Source organism: Cygnus olor, chromosome 17, assembly GCF_009769625.2.
Source record: "Cygnus olor isolate bCygOlo1 chromosome 17, bCygOlo1.pri.v2, whole genome shotgun sequence".
Lineage (NCBI taxonomy): Eukaryota > Metazoa > Chordata > Aves > Anseriformes > Anatidae > Cygnus > Cygnus olor.
The window spans coordinates 12279933-12307478 of record NC_049185.1 but is presented as its reverse complement, the minus strand read 5'-3'; the positions used below and the strand labels follow the sequence as shown (position 1 = coordinate 12307478).

The 27546-nt window shown below is 52.2% G+C and overlaps 2 protein-coding genes across 15 annotated transcripts in view; both read left to right on the top strand.

Moving 5' to 3' along the window:
• The window catches only part of CCDC62 (coiled-coil domain containing 62), a 14824-nt gene extending 9934 nt beyond the window's left edge, over nucleotides 1-4890 (top strand). For 5 of the 10 annotated variants that reach the window (XM_040576917.1, XM_040576915.1, XM_040576920.1 and 2 more), the window contains 4 exons: nucleotides 368-548; nucleotides 715-846; nucleotides 2505-2597; nucleotides 4700-4890. In XM_040576917.1, the coding sequence (XP_040432851.1) occupies nucleotides 368-548; nucleotides 715-846; nucleotides 2505-2591 (400 nt within the window). In that variant the 3' untranslated portion in view covers nucleotides 2592-2597; nucleotides 4700-4890. Of the gene's footprint in view, nucleotides 1-367; nucleotides 549-714; nucleotides 847-958; nucleotides 2426-2483; nucleotides 2598-3621; nucleotides 3932-4699 lie in introns of those variants that run through there. The other 5 variants (XR_005825067.1, XR_005825068.1, XR_005825069.1 and 2 more) reach the window with 5 other exon arrangements.
• Nucleotides 4756-27546, top strand: HIP1R (huntingtin interacting protein 1 related). 5 transcript variants are annotated; one of them, XM_040576912.1, is made up of 31 exons: nucleotides 4756-4890; nucleotides 11418-11481; nucleotides 11889-12031; nucleotides 12225-12281; nucleotides 12607-12687; nucleotides 12845-12921; nucleotides 13260-13321; nucleotides 14417-14557; nucleotides 14752-14809; nucleotides 14896-14971; nucleotides 15163-15300; nucleotides 15392-15523; nucleotides 15829-16012; nucleotides 16103-16191; nucleotides 16456-16572; nucleotides 16973-17074; nucleotides 17230-17424; nucleotides 17618-17765; nucleotides 17965-18051; nucleotides 18341-18448; nucleotides 18596-18732; nucleotides 19523-19633; nucleotides 19755-19813; nucleotides 20111-20141; nucleotides 20275-20337; nucleotides 20841-20941; nucleotides 21335-21440; nucleotides 22249-22372; nucleotides 22458-22519; nucleotides 22689-22892; nucleotides 22972-23877. In XM_040576912.1, exons 8-31 carry the CDS (start codon nucleotides 14440-14442, stop codon nucleotides 23017-23019), a joined length of 2598 nt encoding a protein of 865 aa, XP_040432846.1. In that variant the 5' UTR covers nucleotides 4756-4890; nucleotides 11418-11481; nucleotides 11889-12031; nucleotides 12225-12281; nucleotides 12607-12687; nucleotides 12845-12921; nucleotides 13260-13321; nucleotides 14417-14439; the 3' UTR covers nucleotides 23020-23877. The 5 variants fall into 5 exon arrangements, 4 of the variants coding, with proteins under 4 accessions (XP_040432846.1, XP_040432845.1, XP_040432844.1 ...); XM_040576911.1 differs by lacking the exon at nucleotides 4756-4890 and adding an exon at nucleotides 7430-7633; XR_005825065.1 differs by lacking the exons at nucleotides 4756-4890; nucleotides 22972-23877 and adding exons at nucleotides 7444-7633; nucleotides 24341-24422; nucleotides 24661-27546 and having other exon boundaries at nucleotides 15829-16191.

The following is a 27546-nucleotide window of genomic DNA, read 5'->3' as shown; positions in this document are numbered from 1 at the left end:
TGGTGATTTCAAAAAAAAAGAAAAAAGGAGTAGTGTATGAGAGAAGGAGTACCACCAGAGTACTGGGAGGAAGTAGATACTGCCTTTTGTATGCTCTTTGTGATATTAAATACATATTCTAGCACACGGCAATATCTTTGTTCTTGAAACTGGTTGAATGTCAAACCCTTGCCCTCAGAGACTGAAGCTCGTCTAGTGAAGATGTCAAACATGGAACAGCTCTGAGGAACAGAGCAATCTCACACGTTTGGTTTTCTTGGGTCCAGGCCCATAAATATTTTTTGTCCCTTTATTTTTCTTTGCAAGTTTAAAAAGAATGGTGATGCTGTTTCTGGCAATATCTTATTTTTAAATTTTTTTTTAACAGTGAAGAAAATGTGGATCTGAATTCTTTTCACTTGGATTCTCCCCGTTGTTTGACTTCCACCCAGAAAGGAGACAGACCTCAAAGATGTGAGAAGTTCTCTGATGCAAACTCCCCTCTGGACATCGGTAACCTTTCAGTGATTGAGCCAAAAAATAGATGCTGCAATCCTACCATCAACAAAGTGAGTACTTTATTTCAGAATGTGTTTTATTATTTTTATGGGCAATTGTGACTGATTTTGAACTGAGGCATTTTAAAATGGAAGTGATGATTCTTGCTGTTATAAGTCTTCAGCCTATTCTAGAAAGATGATTTCATAACTGTGGCTCGCTTTCTGTCTCCTCCAGGATGCCCGTTACCCCACAAGTAAGCTGCAGCGTGCGTTGGCCGAGTCTCAACAGATGGTTGCTGATCTGGAGCTTAGCACTCTCCTCCACATGAGCCCTCACTGCAGTCCAAACAGCAGCAGCATTAATACGGTATTTATTGCTCTTCTGTGACTAGATTTAGGTGGCTGGGAAGAGTCACTGTGAACACTGTGCTTGACCTGTGTGACAGCATTATAAGCAATATCTTCCTCGTGCTTTGCAGTAGAGAAAACGCCTGCATGCCTTCATATGAAATGCTTGGATTTTTTTATAGGATTCTTTATGGCTCCTCAAGGTCGTGACAGGATTTGACTTTTGCATGTGTCTAAGCAGATGGAAGGAAGAAGGCATTTTGGAGCAAGCTGTAGGAGGTCTAGAAAAAAGCAAGCACAAGTATGACTTGCACTCAGAACTGGTTTATTATGCTGGCTATACTTGTGGAAAGGAGGACAGTACGGGAAATGGTGATATATAGAATAGTTTTGTGTCTGAATTTAAGCCTGACTCTCAGTGTAAATAACCTTTGAATTTTTGTTGGTTAATAGTTTTAGTTCTTTCATTCCAGGGTCAGAGAGCATACTGAAGGGGCAAAGAACCCGTATAATAGCTGTCACAGCAATGCATTTTATGAACATGAACTCTGATAGGAAGTTTCTGTCCTGAGTATGTGAGCTACAGGAGTAATTGGAGAAGGGGGCACTTGTTTGTTTTCATAAATAGCCTTAAGAATTTCTGCTTCATTTGACAAGATTTGTAACAAAGGAGATTGTATCACTTGTCACTAGGACTGAGTAAACTTGTGTTGATATGTATCACAAAGGGAGAATTTGGGCTCCTAATGACAAAGCTGCATGCTGAAACTTCATCTGTGCTTTCCTCTGGAAGTATTACCTCTCCCTAAAAATGTTGCACTCCGTAAGGCCTTAGATGAACTTGACCAGAACAATGTTCCTGTAAGTACCAGACAAACAAAAGTAATTCTGATAACATTCAGAACCAAAAAACCTTAGTTGTGCTGGGACCGACTGATGGAGGATAAAGGTTGTGTGCCAGCATTTGCATAAGCTGAAAGGATATTTTGTTCAGAAGTTCATCTGCAGGATTTCATTCAGCCTGAAAGACGGCAACAGTGTAGTCCTTTGCAAAGACTGTCTTGTGGGATGGATTCCTGAAAAGCCCTCTGCAAAACAGTAGTTGCTTGTGGCTCTTGCCCAGCCCCATCAGATGTCTGGCTCCTGCTCTGATTGGCATGCCACAGCTCGGCTGAACCAGCCGTCCTTTAGGCGAGAGCACGACTCTGCTTTACAACCTGACACTGCGTTTTTGAGCTTGGGAATTGGCTTCTCCTTTGGAATGGCTGTTGCTTCGGCGGGTAGAAAATAAAGCACGCTCATATTTGCTGGCAAGGGTAGCTTCTGCACCACATCTGTAGAACTTTGATCTACTTTCAGAGCAGTTCTGGGCAAAAACTTGTCAAGCATGTTCTGGTTAATCTATGCAGGCTAACTAATCTGTGCTTAAAACCAGGTCTACCTGAGGCTGTTTTAAACTGCTCTTTAAAACACGATACATGTGAAAAATAACCCTTAAAATTTAATCAACGAGAATTTGTGTCTGATGAATTCTGTGCCCTTTTTGGGGGAGGGGGGAGAAGAGGAGGGAAATAAAAAGTGTACCATTGCTGCCTGCCAGTTTGAATCTGGGACCTCTGTAATTCTTATTGTCTGAGTTCCTTGATTTCCATGTAGTGTTTTTGCATTACAATATAGACAACAGAACTTGCAGAGACTCTTCACAGGACGCAGTTATCTGGTGCAGAAGAAAGAGGTGCTAAGCTTCCGTTCTTTTCTCTATGATATTTTGTGAGTATGCTTTTCTTTTTTTTCCCTCACTTGATTTATTTTTGTTTGTTCTCATTATAAATGCATCTGCAATATTAATACAAGTCTATGGGCTTCTGAGATGAGCCTGGCACAAGACTGTAAGTGCACTGCTCTGAATGCATTTCCGATAAAACTCTTGTGAGTACTGTAGCAGCAAACAGATACTAAGGCAGCCAGTAATTCCTTTAGTCAAATAATTAAACTTCTCTCAAGCATGTTTCTAACGCTTCCTGCTCAGAAAAAGTCTGGGCTGTCAGATCTTGCAGGTCTGTTCCCGAGCCTGCAGCCTTTGTTGTACCTGCACACAGCTTATTGTAGTTGGAGTCCTTCTGTGTGTTACAGATAACAGGATCAAGGATATGATCATTGTTGAATAAGAGATTGGGAAGTGTTTTTCAATGCTACGGCCAAGGGCTGTTTTAGCATATTGTTCCAGGGCTCAGAGCTCCAAAAGTAGAATGTATTGAGTAGAGCTGTTTCAGAATATAAAAAAAAAAAAAAGCAGCCTTGCCCATACCAGATTGTTTTTCCTTTTTTAAATCAGGAAATTTCTCACTATCTGATTATTTGTTCTACCAATGTGAGCTGTATGCTTGCAATAGGCACCATGTCGTCTGGTTCTGAGGACAAAAGGGTAACCAGATATGGTTAAAATACAGAAAAGCACATGAAACTGAGTAACAGCTAGCAACAATGGGGGAAAAAAATAGCAAAAAGGAAATCGTCCAGTGCTGACACAACCCAGGAGCGTGTCTGCAAGGGGGAATTATTACACTGCAAGCTGGAGTGTGAAGCTGTGTGGCACTGGCTTTCTTGTACTGGTTCTTCATGGGGACACTGGGGATGCTCTTACGCAATTTTGGTCCAGTGGAGAGCTCAGTTCTTTTCTCAGTATATTCAAACTGCACTCCCTGGTCTGTGTCTCTTCTGTGGAGCTGAACCTCTCGTGCCCCTGGGGAGTGGTGTTGGTTTACAGCACCCCGACGTTCTGCTGTTTCGGCAGGTACGCTTTGCATTAAGCGCAGAGACACTGAGTCTTCTCTCAAAGTGAGTTGGGTCTGCTTACTGCACGCTAATGGGGCTCTCAGAGGAAATGGATGCTGAGTAGCTGGAATGCCCTGCCTCACTGTGCTGTAATATTCCTGTGTAGAGATCTCTTCTTTTCCTATAAAGATAAGCCCCAAGCTAAAAGAAGCAGGAGGGTTTGTAGATCGAAACCAGCGCTGTGACTCGCATCCTGAAACCACTGATGGTAAAAAGTTTCAGGAGCAAATCCCCAAAATTGCTGAGCACCGTGCTGATGCAGCAAAGTGGTAAGCACATGCTTAGCCTACAGAAATAATCTCATTTGCTTCAAGTGAGAAAGAACTGATGGAACAAACGTACCCACAATTCACTGTAAATCCATGACCAGGTTTAGTGACTCTGCAAGTCACTGGCTGCTGAATAAATCTTAATTTTTTCTCTTAATAACAGGCATTGAATCAACTGTGATCAGTTAAAAACAAAGCAGCTTTTGCAGGTTTAGAAGTAACTAACATATTCATGTAATTTCGTATTGAAAAGTGATGGAATTTATTTTTTTGATCGCTTTTAAATCACCTGATGGCAGGTGCAGTGCTAAACATTAGGTTAATTTCCTGCTGACAGTGATTTAGCTATTTTCATCAGTCAGTCATTTTCTCTTTAGAGAGAAACTGAGTTGGGGAGATCTGAAGAGCCACGCAAAGGAGGAAAGGGTTGGGAAAAAGGACCTGTTTGGTTTTGGACAGTGTAGCGTGTGCCACTGCTTGTAAACTGTGACTCAGTAGCAGGCCAAGGGCACAAAGATCACTCCTTTTTGCAAAACAAAATGAAAACATTTTATTTCATAACACGCGAGTGGTATCCCTGAGACTGTTGTCCTTCTGTGAAGCGCTTCATTTACAAATCTGTCTCCTCTTTATATTTTTACTGTAGTTTTTGGTCTGTCTTCAGTATGAAAATGTATATAGTAAATTGACATATATGTGATTGCTTAATGTATTTCAGAGGAAATAAAAGCCTTCTGTCTTTTAATACAAGTCTTTAATTTTCTGCAGTGGATGAAGACATTTCCATTATAGAATTATTTTTGAGAACTGAAGATCACCAACCCGTCAGCTACAATGGAAAGTTACCTAACTTTTTTTTCCATAGTCCTATGAGTGTTTGAAAGACTCACAAGTGGCAAAAGATGTGACTCTGCTGGAATACATTTCAACTTGAAATAAAACATGAGAATTATGCCAAGGTAAACAAAACTATTTTTTATAGCTGTGAGGTCAGGTTAAATACTGGCTTGTTTTTTTAAGAATCTTCAATGTGTAATTGTTACCACACAGCAACTATTTTTCTTACCTTTTTTATGGTGGTTCAGAAATAATTTTAGAGTATGACACAGCCAAGCATTCATTTTTGTTAGTTTATTGTTTTTGTTCTGAACTTCTGGCCATGTAGAGATGAATAATGTTTATAGGAAGTTCCCAATTAGTGTTGTAACCAGGAAATGCCTCCTACATTGTTGAAATTGGACAGCTGTCACCCACAAGGTGGGCAAAACAACTCTTCCTCAGTCAGCAGCTATTTATTCTAACAAAAGCTTACAGCAAGATCAGGTGTTTGTGTGGACTGCTTTAGCACTGTATGGCAACGGCTAACCATAATGTGACTGGCTTTTTAGCATTTAAACTCTTTTTTATCTTTGACGACTGAGCAAGACATTTAATTTTCAGTTTGAACTTTTTTTAATGAAAAGGTCAAATAAGCTAATAAAACAGATTCTTTTCTTACATCCTTCTTGCATATTTCACATGCTGTCCAGCACATCCAGTACTTATTATGACAATTCTCCGGGACACGCGACACCAATGGCCAGAAACACGAGCGCAGGGCAGGCTCTGGGTGGCCACTCAGCCACGTGCGGCTTACGGGCAGCCTGGGGCACCTCTGCCAAGTCCACGTCCTTGTGCACAGTGCCAGCGCTTTCACTGTGTGGGGGCAGCTGAGCAAGGGGAGTCTCTGGCCCCATCCACTGCCACGAATTAATTGCAGTGAAATAAAACACTTGCACCATGGTTTCCCCTTGTTAACTTTCACATAATTCTCCGCTTTCTCTTTAATTACCTAAATGACAGCCTGCTTTCCATCCCGTACTAATGGCCTCAAAATTAGTTGAACAATTCTGGTCACAGCTGCCGTCCTGCAAACTTTCCCTCCTCTGCCTACAAGCATTACAATCGGAGGGAGTCTCTTGCTTCTTTTTTTCAGGAGACAAAGGCTATTTTCCACAAGCCTTTAAAGCACATTTGATTCCTGTACCTGCAGAGAAAATTTCTAGGCTCAGTCTTCAAAATGTAATGCTATGGGTATGACAAAAATTCCCCAGAAAATGTCTCTGACAGCAATAGCATGATGCTCACCCTCTAGCTGTCCAGCTGCCACCCGACTGGCCAAGTCAAAGTCAAACCCAAGAGAAATTCTTGCAACTTCCTAGCATGAGCTGCGCTTTCTGGCTTAAATGCATTGTGTTAGCAGGCAACTGTACTGAACCCTCTTGTGAATTTAAAATGCTCAGCTGCTGGCATTAAGATCGGAGTGGAAAAGTGAGCTCAAGTGATATCACAAGGATCAGAAGAGCCATAGGATTTCTTGTTGGGGCTGCCCTAGATTTCTGTTGCTGTATTTTCCTGTTGAGTTCCTGCCTGTGGAAAGCACAACCCTCCCACAGCACCCGCATGCCCTGGTTCGCGGTTGCTTTTCCAGCATGCGTGGGGCTTGTTCTGGAATGGGAAGAAGTGGAATATTGGGGCAAATTTATTCAGGCATTAAGTGACTTACAAACCAGCTGTATTATCTACTGCACTCTGGAGCTTGCATTGAAAGTCAAGCTGTATCAAACTTGGCTGCCTTATTTCTGGAAGCATTACAAATACTCCAGGGAGCGCCTTTGCTATTGTACTCTCATACTGAATTATTATTAAAGAAAACAAAGCTCCTGTTCAACTGCAGCTTTCCACAGGGGTGGACGAGCCCTCTGCTGCTTGGCCGTTCTGAATGGAAGGCTGAGACGTGGGCAGTGATGAAACTGAGTCCCTGAAATGTGTGGCAGGGTTTAGGGAAGGGTAAAGAAGGGCTGCAAAGGTGGTGAAGGGCCTGGAACACAAGTCCTGTGAGGAGCGGCTGAGGGAGCTAGGGGTGTTTAGTCTGGATGAGGCTCAGGGGAGACCTTATTGCTCTCTGCAACTGCCTGAAAGGAAGGTGTGGGGAGCTAGGGGTTGGCCTCTTGTCGCAGATTACTTGTGGTAGGACTAGAGGGAAAGGCCTCACGTTGCACCAGGGGAGGTTCAGGTTGGAAATGAGGAGACATTTCTTCTCAGAAAGAGTGGTCAGGCATTGGGATGGGTTGCCCGGAGAGGTGGTAGAGTCACCGTCCCTGGGAGTGTTCATGGAGAGGTTGGACGTGGTGCTTGGGGACATGGTTCAGCGGGTGACATTGGTGTGAGGGGGACGGTTAGACCAGATGATCTTGAAGGCCTTTTCCAACCGTAGCGATTCTATGATTCTTCTGTGAAGGGGCTGACTCATGAGGTGAAAGAAATAGGAGAGCTTGGTCAGGGCGTCGGGGCACAAGCCCCCAAGGCCGTGAGGCGACGGCGAGGTGGCCGCGTGGGGCCATGTGAGACCGTGTGGGGCTGTGTGAGACCGCGTGGGGCTGTGTAAGACCGCGTGAGGCCGTGTGGGGCTGTTTGGGACCGCGTGGGGCCGCGCAGGGGCGGGTGGCGGCCGCCAGGGGCGCCGTGGGGCCGGGCGCAGTGCGCGGCCGGGAGGAGCCGCGGGCGGCGCCGCTCGCTCGGTGCCCGGTGCGCGGTGCGCGGAGCCCGGTGCGCGGAGCGCGGCCCGCCATGAACAGCATCAAGAGCGTCCCGGCGCGGGTGCTGAGCCGCCGAGCGGGGCACAGCCTGGAGGCGGAGCGGGAGCAGTTCGACAAGAACCAGGCAAGGGAGGCGGAAGGGGTTGGGGGGGAGGACCGGGGATCCCGGGGATCCGGTCCCGGTCCCCGCGGCGGCTCGGGGCTCGGGGAGCGGCGGGGGCGCTGCGGGACCGGCCCGCTCTGTGGGGCAGCGGCGCTGCACAAGGGGCCTGGCAGGGGGTGGGGTGGGGGAGACTGGAGGCCACCGGGCTTTGGGGACCCGCTGTCCGTCTGTCCGTCCGTCCTCGCTGCCGCTTCCTCCCCCGTGGGCACCGGGCTTCAGCACGGGTTTGTTCTCCCCTTTCCCCCCCGCGTCGCCCACCCTGCCCCGGCCCCCGGGCTGGTTTGGTCGCGGAGAGCCCCACCGAGAGCAGGTGCCGGTTTCGGGTGTTGTGCCATCACGGGGCAGCTCGGCCACGCTGGGTAAGGAAGTGGCGATTGTTGGGTTTGGGGAGCAACACGGGAAAACCTGCAAGTCCTGTTCCTGCGGGACCTGTCTCCTTCAATTGCCCCACCGGGCAGCGCTGATAAATAACTGCGGCGTGAGCGCTGCCTCGTGCACCCAAGGGCAGCCTGTGCTGGCCGGGCAGGAGCGCGTCCCTCCTCCTTCCTTCCAGCCCTTCCAGCTTTTCCTTCCCTTGGCCCACGGCACGCGAGCAAAGTCACATCGTACAAGCACGCCGTGTCCCTGCACGGATGCAACTTCGCTTGCACGCCTTGGGCAGAGCTGCTTACGTTGGACGCTGCAAAACGTCCTACAAAAGCTTCATCCTAAGCAGAGCCTTTCCAACATCCTTACGGGGGTATCGATCTGCCTCTTCCATCTAATTATAGCTGCGGGGATGGCTACCGGGCAGTTGAGGCTGGTGGCACGGTGGATTTCACGTCCCCACGATGCTGCGGCACCGGGAGGCTGAAACCAAGCGCTGCCCCATCGCCTCTGCCCCGCGCCGCTGGTGCAGGCGGGGTTGCTGGCCCTGGTGTGAGCCTGGTGCTCGTGGGCAGTGTGGAGGCCACACACTTTTCCTGGAGATGCTTTTTGAGGTCTTGGTGAAGGTGTCCCCCTCAGAGCGGCTGCGTGTGGGAGCTGGGACCCTGCTGTCCCCGCTGGGCCCTCCCGCTGCAATGTCATCGGAAGCAAAACTTGTGCTTTTCTGTGCCCAAGTTTTTCCTTCTAAACACATGCCAGAAGGTAAAAATCCAACCAGCTAAGCATCCACGAGGTGTATAGCACACATGGCTTCTGAGCGGTACTTTTCTGGTATGATTTGGGGAGGAGAAGTATTAGGAAAGGAGCTCCGGAGAGGATCTGCAGCTTGGCTGATCCAGCAGCCCCTGGGTCGCCCCAGGGGAAGTTTCCAGCCTGACATCCTGCTGCCAAAAATTGTCCTGCTGCCAAAAATCGCTCCCCGCTGTGGTGTCGGGACCTGGCATCCACCTGCCGGGTGGGGATTGCGGCACCACAGGATGCCAGGGCTCGGGGGAGCTGTGGGCGGGGAGGATCACGCTGTAATTAAAAACAGCGTGGAAAGAAAGGGTGGATGTAAACTGCGCTCCTTCATTTGGGCGCTTTGATCCCGGCTTTAGTCACCAGCTTGGTACGTGAGGGCTGTGAGTAAGGTGTTCGGGCTGTGCCCGTGTGGGTTCCCGGGGCCTGCAGGCAGGCAGGTTTCGGGGTCTGACCCCCCCCTAGCTATCAGCGCTGTGGTGGCAATGGGCAAATCGTCCGCAGGTTGCATAAAGGTTTCAGCCAGGCTCTTTGTGCACCCACGCTCACAACCAGGACGTGTCCGTCTCCAGATGTCTCTGTTTTGAACCACTTTTTTGGGGAGCTCCTGGCCAGCCCGGGGAGGCAGGAGAAGCGCATCCAAGCTGCTGTCCCCGGGCAGTGGCATCGTTTTGGTGCTACCTTGGTTTAGTTGGGACCAAGTCGGATGCGGCATTTCCCATCATAGCAGTGGTGAAGGTGGGCTGGGGGCTGCTCACCTGCTCCGGATGTAAATCAGCTCAGTTCAGCCCTCAGCACTGAATCACTGAGTAAGAAACCAGCCTCTCCAGCAGCCCCCGGGCTCATGGGCAACGAAGGCAATAAAACCACCTGCGGTGGGGACTGTGGTCTGGTTTTGGGACAGGCAGGCTGGTCCCAGCCTGTCCTGCTGGGCAGACATGGGTGGACGAGCTTGCATCCCCTGGGATGGATCATCCCCTGGTGGTGTTTCCCTTGTCCCGGCCCTGTGGGGATCGAGGCTGAGCCTGGCTCCCGCTGGTGATTGGGGCCGAGCTTGCTGTCACTCCTTTCAGGGCAGGAGATGGCTTTGCCCTGCTGCCCCCTGTGCAGAGCGCCTCGATAAGATGCAATAAACCACCCTTAGGGGCTCGTTAGGAGCCTTGGGGCTCGTTAACCTTCGGGGTTAAGAGGATTGCATGAAGTCGCCGGCTTAACTCTGCTGCTGCTTTACATGGCAGGGGAACGCCAGGGCTTCCCCGAGCGCAAGCAAAGCGAAATCACTGCGGGGTGGTTTTGCTGCCGTCGTGCCCAGCTCGCCCTGCGGCCAGCAAAGCCTCACTGGGGAGGCACAGCTGTTTTGGGCTCACTTTGGGCAATTTGGGGTGTAAACGCCTTCAGCATCACCCCTGTGGCTGGGCGGTGGTGATGCGAGCCCCTGAGCCTGCACCTGTGTCCTGAGGGCTGCTCGGCCCCAAAATGCTGGTACGAGGAGCGCGGTTAATGCCCACGGGGGGATCAGCTCCGTGAGTTTCTGGTCCTGGCTGACGTTTGACGGGACGGCGGCGTGCTGGAGCTCAGGGCACCGGGTTCCTCGTGCATGAGCTCCTCTCACCGTGCAGAATGCCAGGTGACACAAACCTGGGGCTGGTGTCGGGAGCCCCGCGTGCTGCCGGGAGGTAAGGCTGGATCAGGTTTTATGGCTTGTGTACAGGGAGGGACTGCATTTCTCTTCCGGCACGAGCGCCAACGGCGTGCTTGCTTCCTGCCTTCCTGGCCACTTGGTTTTTCCTCCATGAAGGCACCGGTGACAAAGGGCTCACAGACGCAGGCATGGCCCCAGCGCTCGTGCCAGGGTGGAGCAGCCCGGGACGGGGAGCCTGGGACGGGGAAAAATCCTCGCGGTTTCCAGCAGCTCGGTTTTGGAGCCTGGCGTGAGCTGAGAGATGCAGCTGGCTCCTATTTTTGGGACAAAACCATAATTTGAAGTGTGATTAAATCCATTAGTATATAGATAATCATCCTGATAAGGGCGGCATGTGGCACTCCTCTCCATTAACCTCACTGCTCCGGATTGTGGCGTCGCAGCCCTGCTCCCTCCTTGCTCGGGGGCTGCGTTTTCCCGGAGCCGCTCGCCTGCGGGGCTGCCATCAAAGCCGTGGAAAAACACCCAGTTCAAAGGCTTCTTGTGATTACACAAACAACCCGAGAATTTGGCATCTCGCTGTCGTGCTCTACCACTCGCCGTCGCTGAGTTCAGGCTCCAAAAATGCCGTGTGTTTACCAGGCCAGCCGAGGGTACCAGCAGCTCTTGTCGAGCCGCCAGCCGTGCGCCGACGGGGAACGGGGAGGGCTTCCAACAGGCTGCTTTGTTCAGGGATAAAAAAAGCCTGGGTTTGCGTGTCATGAAGGGTTTCAAAGTGACAAACATGCTGTAAAATTCAGAGTAGTCCCCAAAAGCCCCGGGTGGTTGGGCCGTTCCCAGCTGGCAGTGCACCCGGCTCTTGGGTTGGGGGGGATGCGGGTTGGGGACGGGGTGGCCCCGAGGTTTGCTGCTGACAGCCCATCTCTCCTCCTCCCGCAGGCCATCAGCATCAGCAAGGCCATAAATACGCAAGAGGCACCGGTGAAGGAGAAACATGTGCGCCGTATCCTTTTCCTCGGCTGCCTGGTGGTGTCCCACCAGGGACGAGCTCCAGCCTCGTCCCCAGAGGAGATCTGATGCCTTTGAGAAGTGTGGTGCCTGGGCAGGAGGGTTTCGTCCTGCAGGAGGTTTGGGGTGTGGGACAGCTTGGCTGGGGTGGCATCTCGGAGGTTCATCCAGCAGTGAAAATGCAAAGGAGGGAAATACTTCACGGGATGATTTCAAATGCTCGTGGCAAGAAAACACAGGGGGCCCTGGTGTACCCACAGCCAGGACAAATAAATGGGGGTTCGTCTGTGGGCACAGCTCCATGCTGGTGGCCTCTGAGCCCATGGTGAGCTCTGAGCCCGCAGCGCGTCCCCCTGCAGCCTCACGTGTGTGTGTGTCCGGTTGGCCTTGACTGCCGGGAAGGGATCATCCTGGGGACGCACCATGAGAAGGGGGCCTTCACCTTCTGGTCCTATGCCATCGGGCTGCCCCTGCCCAGCAGCTCCATCCTCAGCTGGAAGTTCTGCCACGTCCTGCACAAAGTCCTGCGCGATGGCCACCCCAACGTGAGTGTCCCCTCCCAAACATCCCTCCCGCCAGCTCGGTCTCTTCTGGGGGAAGCGCGTTGCGTCCCTTGGCAAAGCACCCCGTTAGCTCACAGCCCTGAAACCTCCCCAGCCTCTGGCGTTTGGGGTTGAACTTTGAGCTTTGCTGAGAGGGGCCGGATCCCCGTGCCACTACTCCCACTTCTGCCCCTAGGTCCTCCAGGACTGCCAGCGGTACCGCAGCAACATCCGCGAGGTGGGAGACCTGTGGGTAAGTGGCAAAGCTGGGGAGATCGGAGGTCGGTGCCTTGCTGGGGGCTTGGGGGTGGGTGCCGGGTCCCAGCGGGGCTGGGACTTCCCTGGGGAAGAGATTTGGGTGGGGGCTGAGCCCCGAGCACCCGCAGGGGATGGAAGGGCCAAAAAGCATCACGTACATGGGGAAAGCAAGCCACCAGCTGAAATAACCTGCTGGGCAGTGGGTGTGCGTGCAGCGAGGGGCAGGTGGGAGAGGGCGAGAGCTGTGGGGCTGCTGTGGGTGGCAGGTGGTTTTCTGCATCACTCCAGATACCCCAATTTTCCCCTCGTGTCTCCATCAGGGCCATTTGCACGACCGCTACGGGCAGCTGGTGAGCATCTACACGCGGCTCCTCCTCACCAAGATCTCCTTCCACGCCAAGGTGAGACCCTCCGCAGCGTCTGCACCCCAGAGCTCCCTCCTTGCTGGGGCACCCAGCGGGGTTTGCAGGGGCACGTGCTGCACCAGCAAAAATATTAGCAGCAACAGCTGTTTTTTTTGTTTGTTTGTTTGTTTGTTTGTTTTTTCCTTTTACAAAGCACCACGAGTTCCCCCCGGGCCTCGAAGTGTCGGATGAGGTGCTGGAAAAGACGGCGGGGACGGATGTGAATAACATGTGAGTGTCCTCGTGGGAGCAGTGTGCTGCCCGGGTGGGGGTATCCTGTTAACAAAACGGCCCTGTTAAAGGCAGCCGGCGGCGTTTTTAAATCATTCCTGGTCTGTCAGGGTTCAGCAGTGCCTGGTTTCTCCCAGAGCAATGAGACACAGTGTAAACACAGGGAGCAAACACACCAAAGTCTTGTAAATCAGAGGGAGGTGGGGGAAAAAAAGGACTCAGCGGGAGGAAATGCAGCCTGGAAAAGTAGCGTCCTGTAGGAGCACCTGTAGCAAGCATAAACAGCTGGAGCAACGATATCCGTGCTGCACAGTGACCCGTTTGTTTTTTTTTGGCAGCTTCCAGCTGACGGTGGAGCTGTTTGACTACCTGGACTGCGAGCTGAAGCTGTCAGAGTCAGGTGAGGAGGAGGCAGGTCCCTCCCGGCCGCCCCAGGGCTCTTGAGCAATAGTTTCGCTCTTTGGTCAGGAAGCAAGTTCCAGTTTGGGTCCTTTCTCCTCCTCCTCCTTCTCCTCCTCTTCCTGGAGACTTTGGAGAGAGTTTCTCAGCTGGTTTCCCTGTCGCTGTTCTGTAGAGGCAGTTGTAGGAAAATATTTCAGAAATGTGGCTATTTTTAGCACACCTGAGCAGTGCAAAGTGTTGCACAGCGCTGCTCTGAGATGCCTTTTTATGCCTTTTCAGCACAACGATGTTAATTGTGCGCATTACCCAAATCCTTTCCACCCCCCAAAGCAGAGGACGGGGGCTGTGTTCCTTTATAAATATTCATTTCCTCATGTTGAAATGCCTCCAGCAGGGCTGGTGGCCCCTGCCCGTGTTTGCTTCCCTTGCCTCATTCTCCAGGAATTTTGAGATGGCTTAAAAATGTGGCGGTTTCTTCCCCTCCATCACACGTCAGGAGTATGATGCTGCCCTGGAGAATGGGGCGCAGCGGAGGGGCCGCGCTCCCGGCTTCGTTAGCCATCCACATCTCCTTGACCCAGTTATACGGAGCATTTATATTCATAAATATTTCAAAGCTGAGCGGGGAAGAAGTCAGTCGATGCGCTGGCTGGATTTCTGCCAGGGGAAGGGATCCATTTCGGTGCCGGGGCGGGCGAGGCTGCGGTGACAGCAGGGCCGTCCCCTGCCCTCGGATCCTGCCCCGGCTCTTTGCAGGATTAAACAGAGCAGAGCAAAAACCATCACCTTTCCTGGCCACCCCTTGCGGCAGCGGTTACTGATGGCAGCTGTCCTGCCCATTTATCATCCCGGGTTAAATCCCTCCTATTTGGGGTCGGGGATATCCGTGGCAGAGCTGAGCCCCCATTGCTTCTGCCACCAAGGTCTATGTGGGTGTTTTTCTTGCACGGAGCAGGGTTGTTCCCCGCTCAGTAGGACGGGACGGTGGTTGGCAAAGCCACAACTGTCATGGTTAATGATCAAGCCGAGCCAGCCAGAGCCAGGTGGCTCTGCAAACACGTCCCTGGCGCCTCACCGTGCTCTCCCCCTCCAGTTTTCCGGCAGCTCAACACCTCCATGGCGCTCTCGCAGATGTCGGCGGTGCAGTGCCGCCTGGCCCCCCTCATCCAGGTGATCCAGGACTGCAGCCACCTCTACCACTACGCCGTCAAGCTCATGTTCAAGCTGCACTCCTGTGAGTCCCCACACCCCACGGTTCCCCTCGCTGCATCCCCCGTCCCTGCCACCGCAGTCACCTGGGGATGCCCCGTGCCCGCCCCGGTCCCACCTGGCCTTTGTAGCTGGAGGGATATGGGCACGTGGGAATAAATTCACAGCCCGCGTGGGGCAGAATTTGCAGTCACTGCTGTCTCCTTCCCATCACCACAGGTCTGCCAGCTGACACGCTGCAGGGCCACCGCGACCGCTTCCACGAGCAGTTTCGCAGGTACCCGGGGCTGACACAGGGCACTGGGGTCCCTCCAAGCCTCCCCGCATCCTCTTCAAGCTGTGTCTCTTTCCTCCCCCCTCCAGCCTCAAAAGCTTCTTTAAGAAAGCCTCCGACATGCTGTATTTCAAGCGGCTCATCCAGATCCCCCGGCTGCCAGAGGTACGGCGGGGTTTCAGCATGTGATGGTTTGAGAGGGTTTTTAGGGTGCACAGGGGTGTCCCCACAGCCAGGGGGCCTGGGTGTGCTGCAGAGGGACACGCCGGCACACTGTGGCAGTGAGGGGCCGCCTCCCTCCCCGTGGCACTCCCCAAAAGCCATGGAGGTGTCACCGTGACTTCTTGTCCCCCCAGAACCCCCCAAATTTCTTGCGGGCGTCCGCACTGGCAGAGCACGTGAAGCCGGTGGTCGTCATCCCCGAGGAAGCCCCCGAGGACGAGGAGCCGGAGAACCTCATCGAGATCAGCACAGCTTCCACCACAGAGCCCCAGGTGGGGGCACGGGGATGGGACGGGGACGGGGAGGGGCAGAGACCCGTGGTGGGGGGCAAGGACTCAGCCTGATGCCCTCTGTCGTCCCCAGATCACCTCGGATATATTTCAGCAAACCTTCGGGCCACCCAACGGCATTCGGGATGACAGGGACGCGCAGATCGAGAGCCTGAAGAAGGAGGTGGACACGCTCCGCGCGGAGATGGAGAAGATTAAGCTGGAGGTAAAGCTGGGCGGGGGAGCAGCTGTTTTTCAGCACTGTAGTGGGGAAACCCAGATGGGACGTGGCAGGATTGGGGCACAGGGTCCTGGCACCCTGTTTTGGGACCTCTCCCAGTGCCAGCACCCAGCTCCCAGGGAAGCAGACAGGACAGAGGACAATTTTAGGTGCTAAAAGGAGACTTTCCTGGGGCATCTCGCGGCTGCTTTGCCCAAACTGCAGCTGGGCACCTGGGTGGAGGTTTTGTGGGGTAGGGTGGGTGCTGGCACCCCCTCGGGGCAGCACCCGAGCACCGTTTGACCCCGCAGGCGCAGCGGTACATCACGCAGCTCAAGGCGCAGGTAAACAGCCTGGAGGGCGAGGTGGAGGAGCAGCGCAAGCAGAAGCAGAAGGCGCTGGTGGACAACGAGCAGCTCCGGGATGAGCTGGAGAGGCTGCAGCAGGTGAAGCAGGACAGCGACCGGTCCCTGCGGCTCTGCGCCGAGGCAGAAAGTAGGTGCAGGGCAGCTGCTTCGCCCAGCAGCACCCGTCGGCTGCGGGAAGCCCCTGCGGTGGGCGCTGATGTGTTCTCACCCCCTCCAGAGAAAGCCAACGCCACCGAGATTCGCTACACGAAGCTGAAGGAGAAGCACAGCGAGCTCATCAACACCCACGCCGAGCTCCTGAGGAAGGTAACGCCACTGTCTACAAGGACCAGATGCTGCCTTTGTCCCCGTCACTGTGTCCCCACAGCCCAACCCTGCATCGATCCCATCCTCCTGCACTCAGAGCCCCCCGAGCATCCCTTAAATTCGTGTCCACCACCAGCCAACACTTTGGATGCCATGAAAAAGGCATCGCCCCTATTGCCCCATGCAGCATTCGGGCAGAGGGAGGGTGGAGGTGGTTTTGTGGCGAGGGTCACCTCTCCGAAAGAGCCCCGTGTCCCCGCGCAGAACGCTGACACGGCCAAGCAGCTGACGGTGACGCAGCAGAGCCAGGAGGAGGTGGCGCGAGTCAAGGAGCAGCTGGAGTTTCAGGTTGAGCAGGTCAAGCGGGAAGCAGAGATGAAGGTGAGCAAGCCCGTGGGGCCACGGGTCCTGCCCCGGCCCGGCACGGAGCCCATCGCAGCCTGGGGCACGTGGCAGATGAGGGGTGGTTGGGGGCAGTGCCTGGTCCAGGAGGGAAGGAGCTGCCCCGGCTCTTCATCAGGGTGTTATTTAATGCGTGCTTTGTTCACCTCTTGCCCACTTCTGCCATTTCTTCCCCCAAGAAAATGCTGCGCTCCAAACCGCTGGGTTCGGGTGTTTTCATTCCAGCAACCTGGGGGTTGCTCCCCAAACTCCTGCCCTGGGAAAATGAGCCCTTTTCAGGAGACCCCCCCAATTCCAAGACCCCCAGACACCATTCTGCTCCCACAAACCGCCACCAGGCTCGTTTCCACTGAGCCCTGGCGTGGGTTTTTGGTTGCAGCTGGAGGACCAGAGCGTGCAGATGGAGCAGCTGCGGCGGGAGCTGGACGCCCGGCGGGACGAGCTGGACCAGGCGCAGTGCTCGCTCAGCCACGCCAAGCAGGTACCCGGGGAGCACCCAAATCCCTGCTGAGCCCAAGAGCAAGCTCGCCGGGGTCTCTCAATGTGTGTCATGAGCTGAACATGTTCTCAGCCCCCGCTGTGTAACCGTGGGGCAATGGCCGGTGGGTGACAGGGGTCTCCTGGCCCTACTGGCAGGCAGGCACGGAGCTCAGCGCCCAGGTGGAGACCCTGCAGGCTGAGAAGGAGCAGCTGAGGCGCTCAGTGAGCGAGAAGGAGCGCGAGCTGCTCTCCACTCGCAGCCTTGTCCAGGAGAAGGAGCTGCAGCTGAGCCAGGAGGCCGACAAGGCCAGCAGGGAGATCTGCGAGCTGCAGGGCAAGCTCCTGGAGAAGGTACGGGGCTGCGCCCCTCGCTCGGTTTTGGGGAGGGTGCTGAGCATGTGGGGGCTCAGCCAAGCTGGTGCCAGACGGATGTGACTTGCACCACCAGTAACGGGATGCTGGACTCTAATCCTACAAAAGGGGCTCTTGGTGACGGGGTCCCTGTGCCCCGGCTGCGAGCCCACACATCCCTCCCGCCCCGCAGAGCAACCAGGAGCAGAGCCTGCAGCAGAAGCTGCTGGACGAGCAGTTCGGCATCCTGCAGGAGGCAGTGCGGGAGGCCGAGGGCATCCTCCGCGACGCGGTGGCCAAGCTGGACGACCCGCTGCATGTCCGCTGCACCAGCTCCCCAGGTACGCCCCGCAGCCCCCCCTCCCCCCGAGACAGGTAACGTGGCATCCCCCAGGCATCCTCTCCCACCAGACATTAAGCCTGAGGAGTTTGGGGTCTGACTTCCAGGGAGGGAATTTTTAGCTCTCCCTGAACTGGTCTTTAAGGGTTCCTTCCAACCCAAACCGTTCTGTGATCCTAATGAAGCTAAATTCCTTGCAGATTACCTGCTCAGCCGTGCAGAGGCGGCGCTGGAGTCCACGGATGCTCTGGAGAGCGGGCACGCGCAGTACGTGGCCTCCATGGCAGGTACCTGGGTCTCGGGACTGGCAGCATCGCTTGAATGTTGCTTTAATTTTTATATATCCAGCAGCCCCTGACCATTCTGGGGCTGTCAGCAAGCATTCACTACCTGTGGCGGGGAGAGGACACAGGGGCTGGAGCTGGTGGGTCCCCACATGCTCGTTTGAGGAGCCATCTGCAAGCTGGAGGGGTCAACACCAACCTCTCCAAGCCCTCGTGCTGACCCTCGGATGCCTTTGAGGGGGGTGACGGTGCCCTGGGCCGGCTGTGCCTGACCCTGTTCTCCTGCTGGCAGATGCTGCAGCACTGGTGGGGGCTCTGGCTCTCTTCACACACCTAACAGCTGACACCATCGTGAACGGCAGCGCCACGTCCCACCTGGCTCCCACCGACCACGCTGACCGTGAGTGGATGCAGCGGATGCTCCGGGTGGGGTTGTGCTTGTGGGGGTTGGGTTTTGGTGCTGTTTTTGGTGCTGGACCCTTCGTCGGGTGGACGTGGGACATCCCTGCGCAGCGAGGGGCCCGCCACTGACCTGTCCTCTCCCCAGGGCTGACGGAGACGTGCCGGGACTGCGGGCAGCGGAGCCTGGACTACCTGGGCGAGCTGAAGGACAAGCAGACGCTGGGGCGCGCTGAGCTGGGGGACGTGCGGCGGGCGCTGCGAGGTGTCCTGGGGCTGGCCCAGGTAGGAGCTGGAGCCCAGCGCTCCCCTGTGTTGGGTGACTTGTTGGCAGGGGGATTGCCTGAAGGAAAAGTCAAAGCAGGTGGTTAATGCAGGAGGACGTTGCCTCCCTTTGTCCAGGTGGGATGTTTGCTCACAGCCTGCTGGCTGCATCCCAGGGAGACAATGGAGAGCTGTTTTTTATTTTAAAAAAAAAAAAAGGAAATGTGGCTTTTCCTGTTGCCCAGAGCTGAAATTGGAGATGCTGGGTTGGAGTGAGCACTTTGGGGTGGTTTGTCCCCATGACTTGCAGGTTATAGTGCATTCCCTGAGCCCTCTCAGCTTCTGAGCACTGAGACACTTCCTGATGCATGGGGATGGTCACCCTCAGATCAGCTGAAGTCTTTCAGCTCAGTACCTCTGTGGTACACTCCTGTGATATCAAACTTCCCAGCTTTCAGATATTTCTTCTCACAAAGCCTCCTGTTAGTCTTTTCCGTTAAAATACTTTGAATTCAAAGGCCATCAGCTCTCTAGAGCTCTGCCATGTTAGGTCTGCCACAACTGCACCTGTATTTGAGTTTTGCCACCTTGGTTTGGGATATTTCCTACCTCTGAGGTCCTTGTGTCGTGTTTGCTGCAAGGTGCTGACACACGTGCCTCTGCCCTTGCTGTCTGCAGAATGCTTCTTCTGCAGCTTTATTTGTTTAGGGGGAATAACAAGCTGAATGCCTTCTTTGGTTTTATTCTTTACAAATACTTTCTTCTCTTCCTCTGCTGAAAACCCCCTGGCTGTTGCTGCCTCCTCTGGCAGGAGCTGAGACCGAAAAGCTTGGACATCAAGCAGGAAGAGCTAGGGGACATGGTTGAGAAGGAGATGGCCTCCACCTCTGCGGCAATTGAAGACGCTGTCAGGCGGATAGAGGTGAGACGAAGCCATGGGATGGGCCCATGGGCAGCGAAATGTCCACTGGTGCCTCCTCTCCTCCTGCAGCTCTGCTTGCAGCAGTGTGGTATCCCACCTTCCCTTTCCCATTTCCCAACAGGAGATGATGAGCCGGGCCAGGAACGAAAGCTCTGGCATCAAACTCGAAGTGAACGAGCGGTGAGTGTTGGGGGGGTTTGCCATTTCGGTCCTGCAGCGGCTGTAACAGCGGGGCTGGGTGGTGTTCTGAACCCTCACGTGCACACTCTGGACCTGCATTTTTCTAATGCTGAGCATAAAATTGCCTTTGGAAGGGAGGGCCTTCATGTTGCACATCTAAGTTAATATTTGATGGCTTCTCTGTGGGCTGCTTAAAGGTAACCTTCAGCAGGGTGGTCTCTGGAAAAGACTCATTCATTAACGCAGGCCAAAGAGGGCTCTCCTGGATGCTCAACCCTTTTTCTTGTTTCCCTACAGGATTCTGAACTCCTGCACGGACCTCATGAAGGTCAGTACTGCAGGAGCTGAGCTTCTCAGGGGGTCACAAACTACACAAAACTGTCACTTCCCACCACTGGCAAAATCGATCCCTCTGTATAAAACCCGCATCAAACACCAAAACCTGTTCTTCCTCATTCCAGGCCATTAGACTTCTTGTAATGACATCCACGAACTTACAGAAGGAAATAGTAGAGAGTGGCCGGGTAAGTCCTCCCCTATGCTCAGCCCCGTGCACTGATGTGAAATACCCACAATTTCCCACAATTTGCAGAAACAATTGCAGCGTTTCCCACAGTTTGCAGAAACACCAGCTGAATTTCTCACTTTCCCCTGTTAGTGGCACGTTTGCAGCCCTGCTGGCTGGAGATGGGCTGCTCAGCCCCGTGCTCTTTGCAGACCTTGCAGTCTCCTTTACAAATCTTTGTTCGTCTAAAGATGATGGCCCAGACGTGTCCTAAACCCAAACCAAATTCAGTCTCAAGGCTTCAAAGTTAGTTTTCTTGGTCCATATTTAAGTAGGCCAACGAGAGCAACCTGAAGGGCACAGAAATGATGCCAATCCCTTGATTTATGGCTTTATATATGGCTTTATACATTGTTATATCATATGTGGATTTTTATGTATTTTAGTATGATTTATGGATTTATTACATGTTTATATGGTAGAAAGAAGCTAATGCAGGCCATAATATTCTCATAACAACAGGGGGCAGCAACAACTCAGGAGTTTTACGCCAAGAACTCACGCTGGACTGAAGGGCTGATCTCTGCCTCCAAGGCGGTGGGCTGGGGAGCCACGCAGCTCGTGTAGGTACCTGGCTCCAGAACATGGCTGTTACCCCACTCAGATACTCCCTGGCTGCTGGAGGGGTCGTGTGTGGGTGGTTGGGGTCAGGGCACCACGTCCTGAGCTGTGCTGGTGTGGAAAACATAGGGGCTCGTTTGGAAAAAGCTGTAAAAATCTTGTCTGCCCTATTGCAGGAGCACAGTCCTGCCCCCTGTGGTATTTTATCCCCATCCAAAACTTCTGGATCTGGGGTTTGAGTAGTTTGCTTTGTAAATGAGCTTTAAATAACGAGACAAAGCTGTGGTTTCAACATCTGATGCTGATTTCTGAAAGTATAGTGGGAGGCAAATAGCCCACACTTGTGCTGCAGTGCGAGGTGAGTGTCTCTAATACGATCTCTCCTCCGACTGCAGAGAATCAGCAGACAGAGTTGTCCTGCACACAGGCAAATACGAAGAACTGATCGTCTGCTCCCATGAAATCGCTGCCAGCACGGCTCAGCTGGTAGCTGCATCCAAGGTGAGCGTCCCAGCAGGGCTGGCTGCACACTACGTGGCAGGTTTTAAGTCCTTTTGTTCCCATCGTTTTGTTCCAGGGATGCTCTCAGGCACTGGTGCGTGGCAGTCCTGCCCATGGCCTCCTTCCCAGAGAAGGGAAGCTCTTAATTGGAAGGGGATTATTAAAATAGGAAGGGGATTATTATTTTCAAGTTGGTTTCTGCTTTTAATATGTGTCTTCACCTGCATTAATGCTCCCACACTTCGCAGGGCTTGCCTCTGAAATGAAGCTAAAACCTCCCATCTTCCTCCTGCCCGGCTGATTATGTAAAGAAAATGTTCATAATTAGTGAGAAACCCAGGGGGAGGTACTGCAGAAGGTAGCATTGAGAGGGATGAATTTTTGGTCCTTACCACTTTTCCTCTTCATGGTGATGGAGATGTGTCAAGGTTTCAGTGAGCAGAGGGTTGGAGGGAGGTGGGCCGAGACTGATTTTTGTGGCAGATGATGTTAAAGTGAAGAACGGGGTTGTGAAAAAATTATCTGTGCACCAGTGCTGCTTGTTTGTGTGTCCTTGGCTTGGATGGGAGCAGAGGTGGCTTAGTGTCCCCAGGCTGAAGGAGGTCACCTTGTCCCTGATAGAATCAGCAAGTCCATTTGTCCTTTTCACATCTAGGTTGTCATTCCCACTTAGACCACTCTAAGGTGCTGTGATCGGTGTCCCTGCTCCCATGCAGGATTTGGCCGCCTTGATGTGCACCCGTGCCCCCGAGCCATCAGGCTTTGGGGCCACACTGGGGATCCGCGGCCATCTGTGTGTTCGTTGCAGGTGAAAGCCGAGAAGAGCAGCAGAAACTTGGGCAAGCTCCAGGAGTGCTCACGCAACGTCAACGAGATGGCTGCCAACGTGGTGGCTTCCACCAGGACAGGGCAGGAGCAGATCGAGGAGAAAGGTGAGGTTTGGTAAAGCAGGAAGGGAAAGCTAAAACCCTCAGTTCCTTTCCTGGCCTGGCAAACACCCCCTGCTTTTCTCCCCAGACACCATGGACTTTTCAGGCATGTCCCTCATCAAGCTGAAGAAGGAAGAAATGGAGACACAGGTAAAGCCTCCACCCGGGGAGGAAATGAGGGCAAATTTGGTGCTGCCATCCTCAGGCAGCGTTCATCCTCTCTGTGGGGGACAGCACAACATTTTTTGGGGGGGTTATTGCATTCCCATGGCAGCTGCTGCCGGGCACTTGGGGAACCAGACATGCTCTTGTGGTGCAGGTGAAGGTGCTGGAGCTGGAGAAGTGTCTGGAGGGCGAGCGGGTGCGCCTAGGTGAGCTGAGGAAGCAGCACTACGCCTTGGCTGGCGCCTACGACGCGGCGGAGGACGGGGAGACCAGGCCGGCGCCGGCCCCCAGGCGAGGCATCCTCAAGAAGCCGGCCCTGGCCCAGAAACCCGGCCACGTCCTGGGGCCGGACAGGGAGGTAGGGCCCTCAGAAGGGGGACACGGGGCTGGGGCCACATTTGTGCCGTGATCTTTGGCTTTGTCCCCTCTCGTTGCAGCCCGAGCAAGACACCAGCCTGCACCGGGCGCACGCTGTCAACTTCTAGTGGGACTGAGGGGACGGAGCTGGGGCCCAGCCCCGGGCTGGGGGCAGCCACAGCAACGCTCTTATGTCTGTGTTTTAAACAGATCGCCTTGCCTCTGCACTGGTGTGCCTTCGTGTGCGGGGGGGGTCTCCTCCCTGCCTGGCCTCAGAAACTGGATTTTTTTTTTTTAATTGACTTTTATTTTTTTTTTTTTCACTCAATTCCTCTCAGTAGAATTGTTGGGGTCCTGCAGCTCCCCAAGCAGTGCAGGATGCCGTCCTTGTGGCCTGCTGAGCAGCTCGCCCAGTTTAATTTAATTTGGGATTCTTTTGGGTTGATTTTTATTTTATTTTTTATCAGCACTAGACATTTTCAGTAAATGTAGCGCTCTACTGTACTGCTTAGACCCTTTCAAAGAACTGTGAAATGTTTTTAAAGTAGGAAATTGCTGGGCTTTTCTTGCAACTGTTTTTTTAAATTCCCCTTTTTCAGGAATAATTTGACTTTGTTTTAGCGTGGGATCAGCTCTCAGCAGAGAAGGGGAATTTAGCTTTAACAGGCGTGAGGAACGTTTTGTAAGGGAAAAAGCAGGTATTGACACACTGGCAATAAGGATACAAACATTTTTATTTCCTTTTCTATTTTTTATTACTAGAGCAACAGCAGGGGATCAGTTGCATTATGTTTTATATGTAAGATAATTAGCAGAATTAAACCTAACTGTGGCCTGTGGGAGCCAGGGGACATTAAACGTGGCGAAGTCTGCAGCAATAAGGAAACACTGATGGGAAGCGATGGGGGGCAGAGGAAACGTAATCAGCTGTATCTTCTCTTTGAACTACTACCACGATGTAGATTATTAAAGCAGCAATATTTAAATGAGGTGTGGTGCTTGGGCAGCAGCTGGGGTTGGTACTAAAGGGGTGCTCCAGCAGGTGCCAAATTGCAGGGCAGCGCTCGCTGAGGTGCCTGCTGGTGGGGAAACGCCTCGGAGGCGTTCAGTGATGGTGCAGGGGTGGGATGGGTGGGACATGGCTGTGAGCTGGAGGCTGCTTGCTGCCCCTCTGGGCACACCTGGGCAGGAACAAGACACCATGAAGAGTTTTGAGCCATGGTGGCTTTGTGGCGGACTGTACGTGTGATGAAAGCTGTGGCTGGAGGCACAGGGCCGGGCACCTGCACCCAGGGCTTGCTGCCGGCTGCAGGGCACCCGCCCAAAGTCAACAGGGAAGTTTTTGGCAAACCGAAGGGTTACTGACAATTTATTTGAAATTGCTTCCGCTTTCTTCAGCCCCAGGAGGACAGGAAGGAGATGTTTCAAGGAATCTCATTTATGCTGCTGGGCTGAGTTTCACTTCAGCTCCTGGCGCAGCTCAGATGCACCAGTGAATGTGGACACCTGAAGCAAAGACACCCACGCGAGGGTGAGCACAGCACCCATGTAGATAAGAGGAGTACCTTTAAAAAAATAATTATCTAGAGTCAACATTTTCATCCAGTTCCTCATGACACTAAGGCAATTATGATAAAATTTCATACAAGCCCCAGTACAAAGCATGTAGTTCACATGATTAACAATAGGCTGTAAACCTGTTAAAATTACAGCTTGCTATATCTAAAGAATGAAACCTTTACAAGGTGTTTTATTATTCAATGTTGTAGCCGCCTCTTGAAGACCTGAGCTTTCTGAGGTTGCACATCACAAAACAGATGTTACCAGGTTATGAACAACCAACCCTGGCAGCGTGGTGAGCTGTAATTCTCATTTCCCAACCCATCATACCCAAAAAGAAGAGAGCCCACATCTTGAAAACAGGCTTTGGTGTTAAATACTGGTGTCACTGGGCAAGACAAGCAGCTAGCTGAATCCTGCAAGCTACAGCGAGTGCTTCTCCAGCCTGACAAGGCGCATCGTTCCTTGGAAGGCAAGGAGAACCTTTTATCTGGGGCAGCACTGGAGGAGAGGCTTTAATTTATTGGGTGACCAATAAATACCACACCGTGCTGTCACGTTACCGCAATGACCGTGGCCAGCCCCGTACTTCTAAGTTCCGTTTCTTTCTGAAACCCTTTCTCTTCACACAAGGAAGTGCTTGCTGCAGTAGCTTGCAGTCTATTTATAGGCGGTGATAAAGCTGTATTTGCTGGGAGACTGACGTCATCCTGACCACTCACACCAGCACATCTCATAATGGAAATATTGATTAATCAAGAATGCTAACTTTTAAATTGCGCTACCGTAAATCTAGCCACAGCTCTATTTAAAGTTTAAAGAATTCAAAAGCAAAGTGATGTTGGCTTTAAAAGCAGTCCTATGGGTGAATGGAACTTGTTCAACAACACTGCTGTTTCATTATGATTTACTTAAATCAATACTTGCAGAGGCTGCAGGTAAAGTGACCCATGCAAGCATGTACAAAAAGTCAAAAAAATAACAGCAGAAACCAGCCCCAAATGCCACTTAAAACATAACTTATATTCTAAAGTAGTTTTATATCAAAATTAAGCTTGTTGTCCATTCTAAGACTTCCTCAATTGCCATAATTTTTGGAAAGTATGTGCTAGTCATAGCAGCCATTAAAAAAATAAACCACACCACAAACCGTCTATGCAACGGTTTATTCTAAGATTCCATCAAGACACCCTGCTGTACAGGATCCAATTTGCTAATGAGTTTTAAATGCCATTATTGTATCTGTGGAGCAAGGAAGATGCTTAGAACTGTGCCGAGAACAAATTTTGCTCAGTACTTGCAACAAAAACAGTGGAAAATAACCAAGAGAAAGATGTGAAACATGACAGTCCGCTCCCTCCTACCAAGGTTAGTTCAGTGCAGTTTATTTTTCTTGAAGCAGTTTTCAAGCAGCCTCTTATCAAAGCCCTTCTCTCCCCCACCCTTTGGCTCCCTCGGCAGCCAAATCTCATGTAACCACAAATGAGTTTGGACGCAAGCACACAAAACAGCTGAAGTTCAGTACCTGCACTGCTAAAGAGAGCAAGGTTTACAAAACACAAGTCTCTTAGATCACTGAGAAGAACAACTCCATTGAAAGTAAGCACACAAATAGAAAATGCTGCCATTACCCGCTCTAGGAAATCAGGTAAGAAAGAAACTTCTGTAAAAATGTTTTTAAGAGCCCTTAAAGCCATGAGCAGCAGCCACCCACTTGCAGGGTGGGTTATTTCCCTTCTGAGCCTAACCTGCAGGGCTCCAGGTAAGTGTGTGCTTCTGTGCAATGCTTCTTGGTGCAGGCATTCCCTGAATGGCCCAACTGGGAAAATTGCTTGGGAAGTAAAGAAATATCAGCCAAGACAGCCATTTTACAAACGCCCCCAGGGTCAGCTAGCTTAATTTAAAACAGCATGATGCAAAGAGGCCGTATATAGCCCTTGCAAAACGTCACTGGTAGCGTGAGACAGCTAACACACACACACCACCCCAAAGGGCAGCATAAATTTCCACAGCACGGTCAGTATTTTCTCTCCTCAAGCAGCGGTCTCCTTCCCCTGCCAAGAACCACATCCACTTTGTTGACCCCATCCTCCAAGGAACGTGGCTGCCTTCTTCCCAGCCTTACCAGAGGGGCCAAGAACATGCCCCAGGCTGCCCAGGACCAGCCTTCGGGACATCAGTCAGGGCACACAAGTGTCATAAAGCTTCACTGAAGCTTCACGTGAGAAATTCTCTCTAAAGAAATCAGTCTGAAAAGCAACACGTGTTTCAATCGCAGTGACAAAGCCTCAGAAGTAAACAGACAAACCTGTGGAAGATTCCGTCGGGGTCGATTAACGTAAGAGGACTCAGATTAGAGGAACAAGTGTTACAGAAGGATGGGTGTAGGCTTGCGTGACCTCCAAAGCCAGCTTCCAAAGAGAAAGGAGGGCTCAAGACATGAAACACTACCAGTACATCACCAATACACCACTTAAGGCTTTGTTACCCGTTACACAACCGACATGTAGGTCCCCTACCTGGCAGCATCTCACCGCACCGGCTCTCTCTCCTTTGGCTAAGGAATAATCCCACCTAGATCAATGGTTTAGCACATGGTGGCCCCATGGAAAGGCATCCGAACACCCCCATTTCGGAACAGGCACACCTTGAGGCTTGGTGCACACCAAAACATGGGTGTTGCTGCAGATTCTTAGAAGAGCGGCATTACGGAGCTGCAGCTTTTACATAACACCACCTCCTTCCCTCGCCCACCTGCACTGAGTCAGCACAGCAAGCTTTCTGTAGTTGTAGTTTCCTATTTCTGCATTAGAAGAAGGTGATCAAATCTCTGCAGCCACCACAAATGGAACACATCAAGAAGAAAAAGGAAAAAAAAAATAAAGGGATTTTCTCCCATATATTATTATCAGTTATTCTGCAGCAGGACTTCTATTTTACATTGCTATTAAAATGACAGATGTTACAGAAAATTACATCAGGTTCTTTCTGTCGTCTGACTCATATTCCTAAATAATTTTGCATGACTCATTTCTCCTCACTTGGCTGAAATCTAAGTTTTTCCTTTATTAACAAATAAAAGCGGGCTTCCCCCT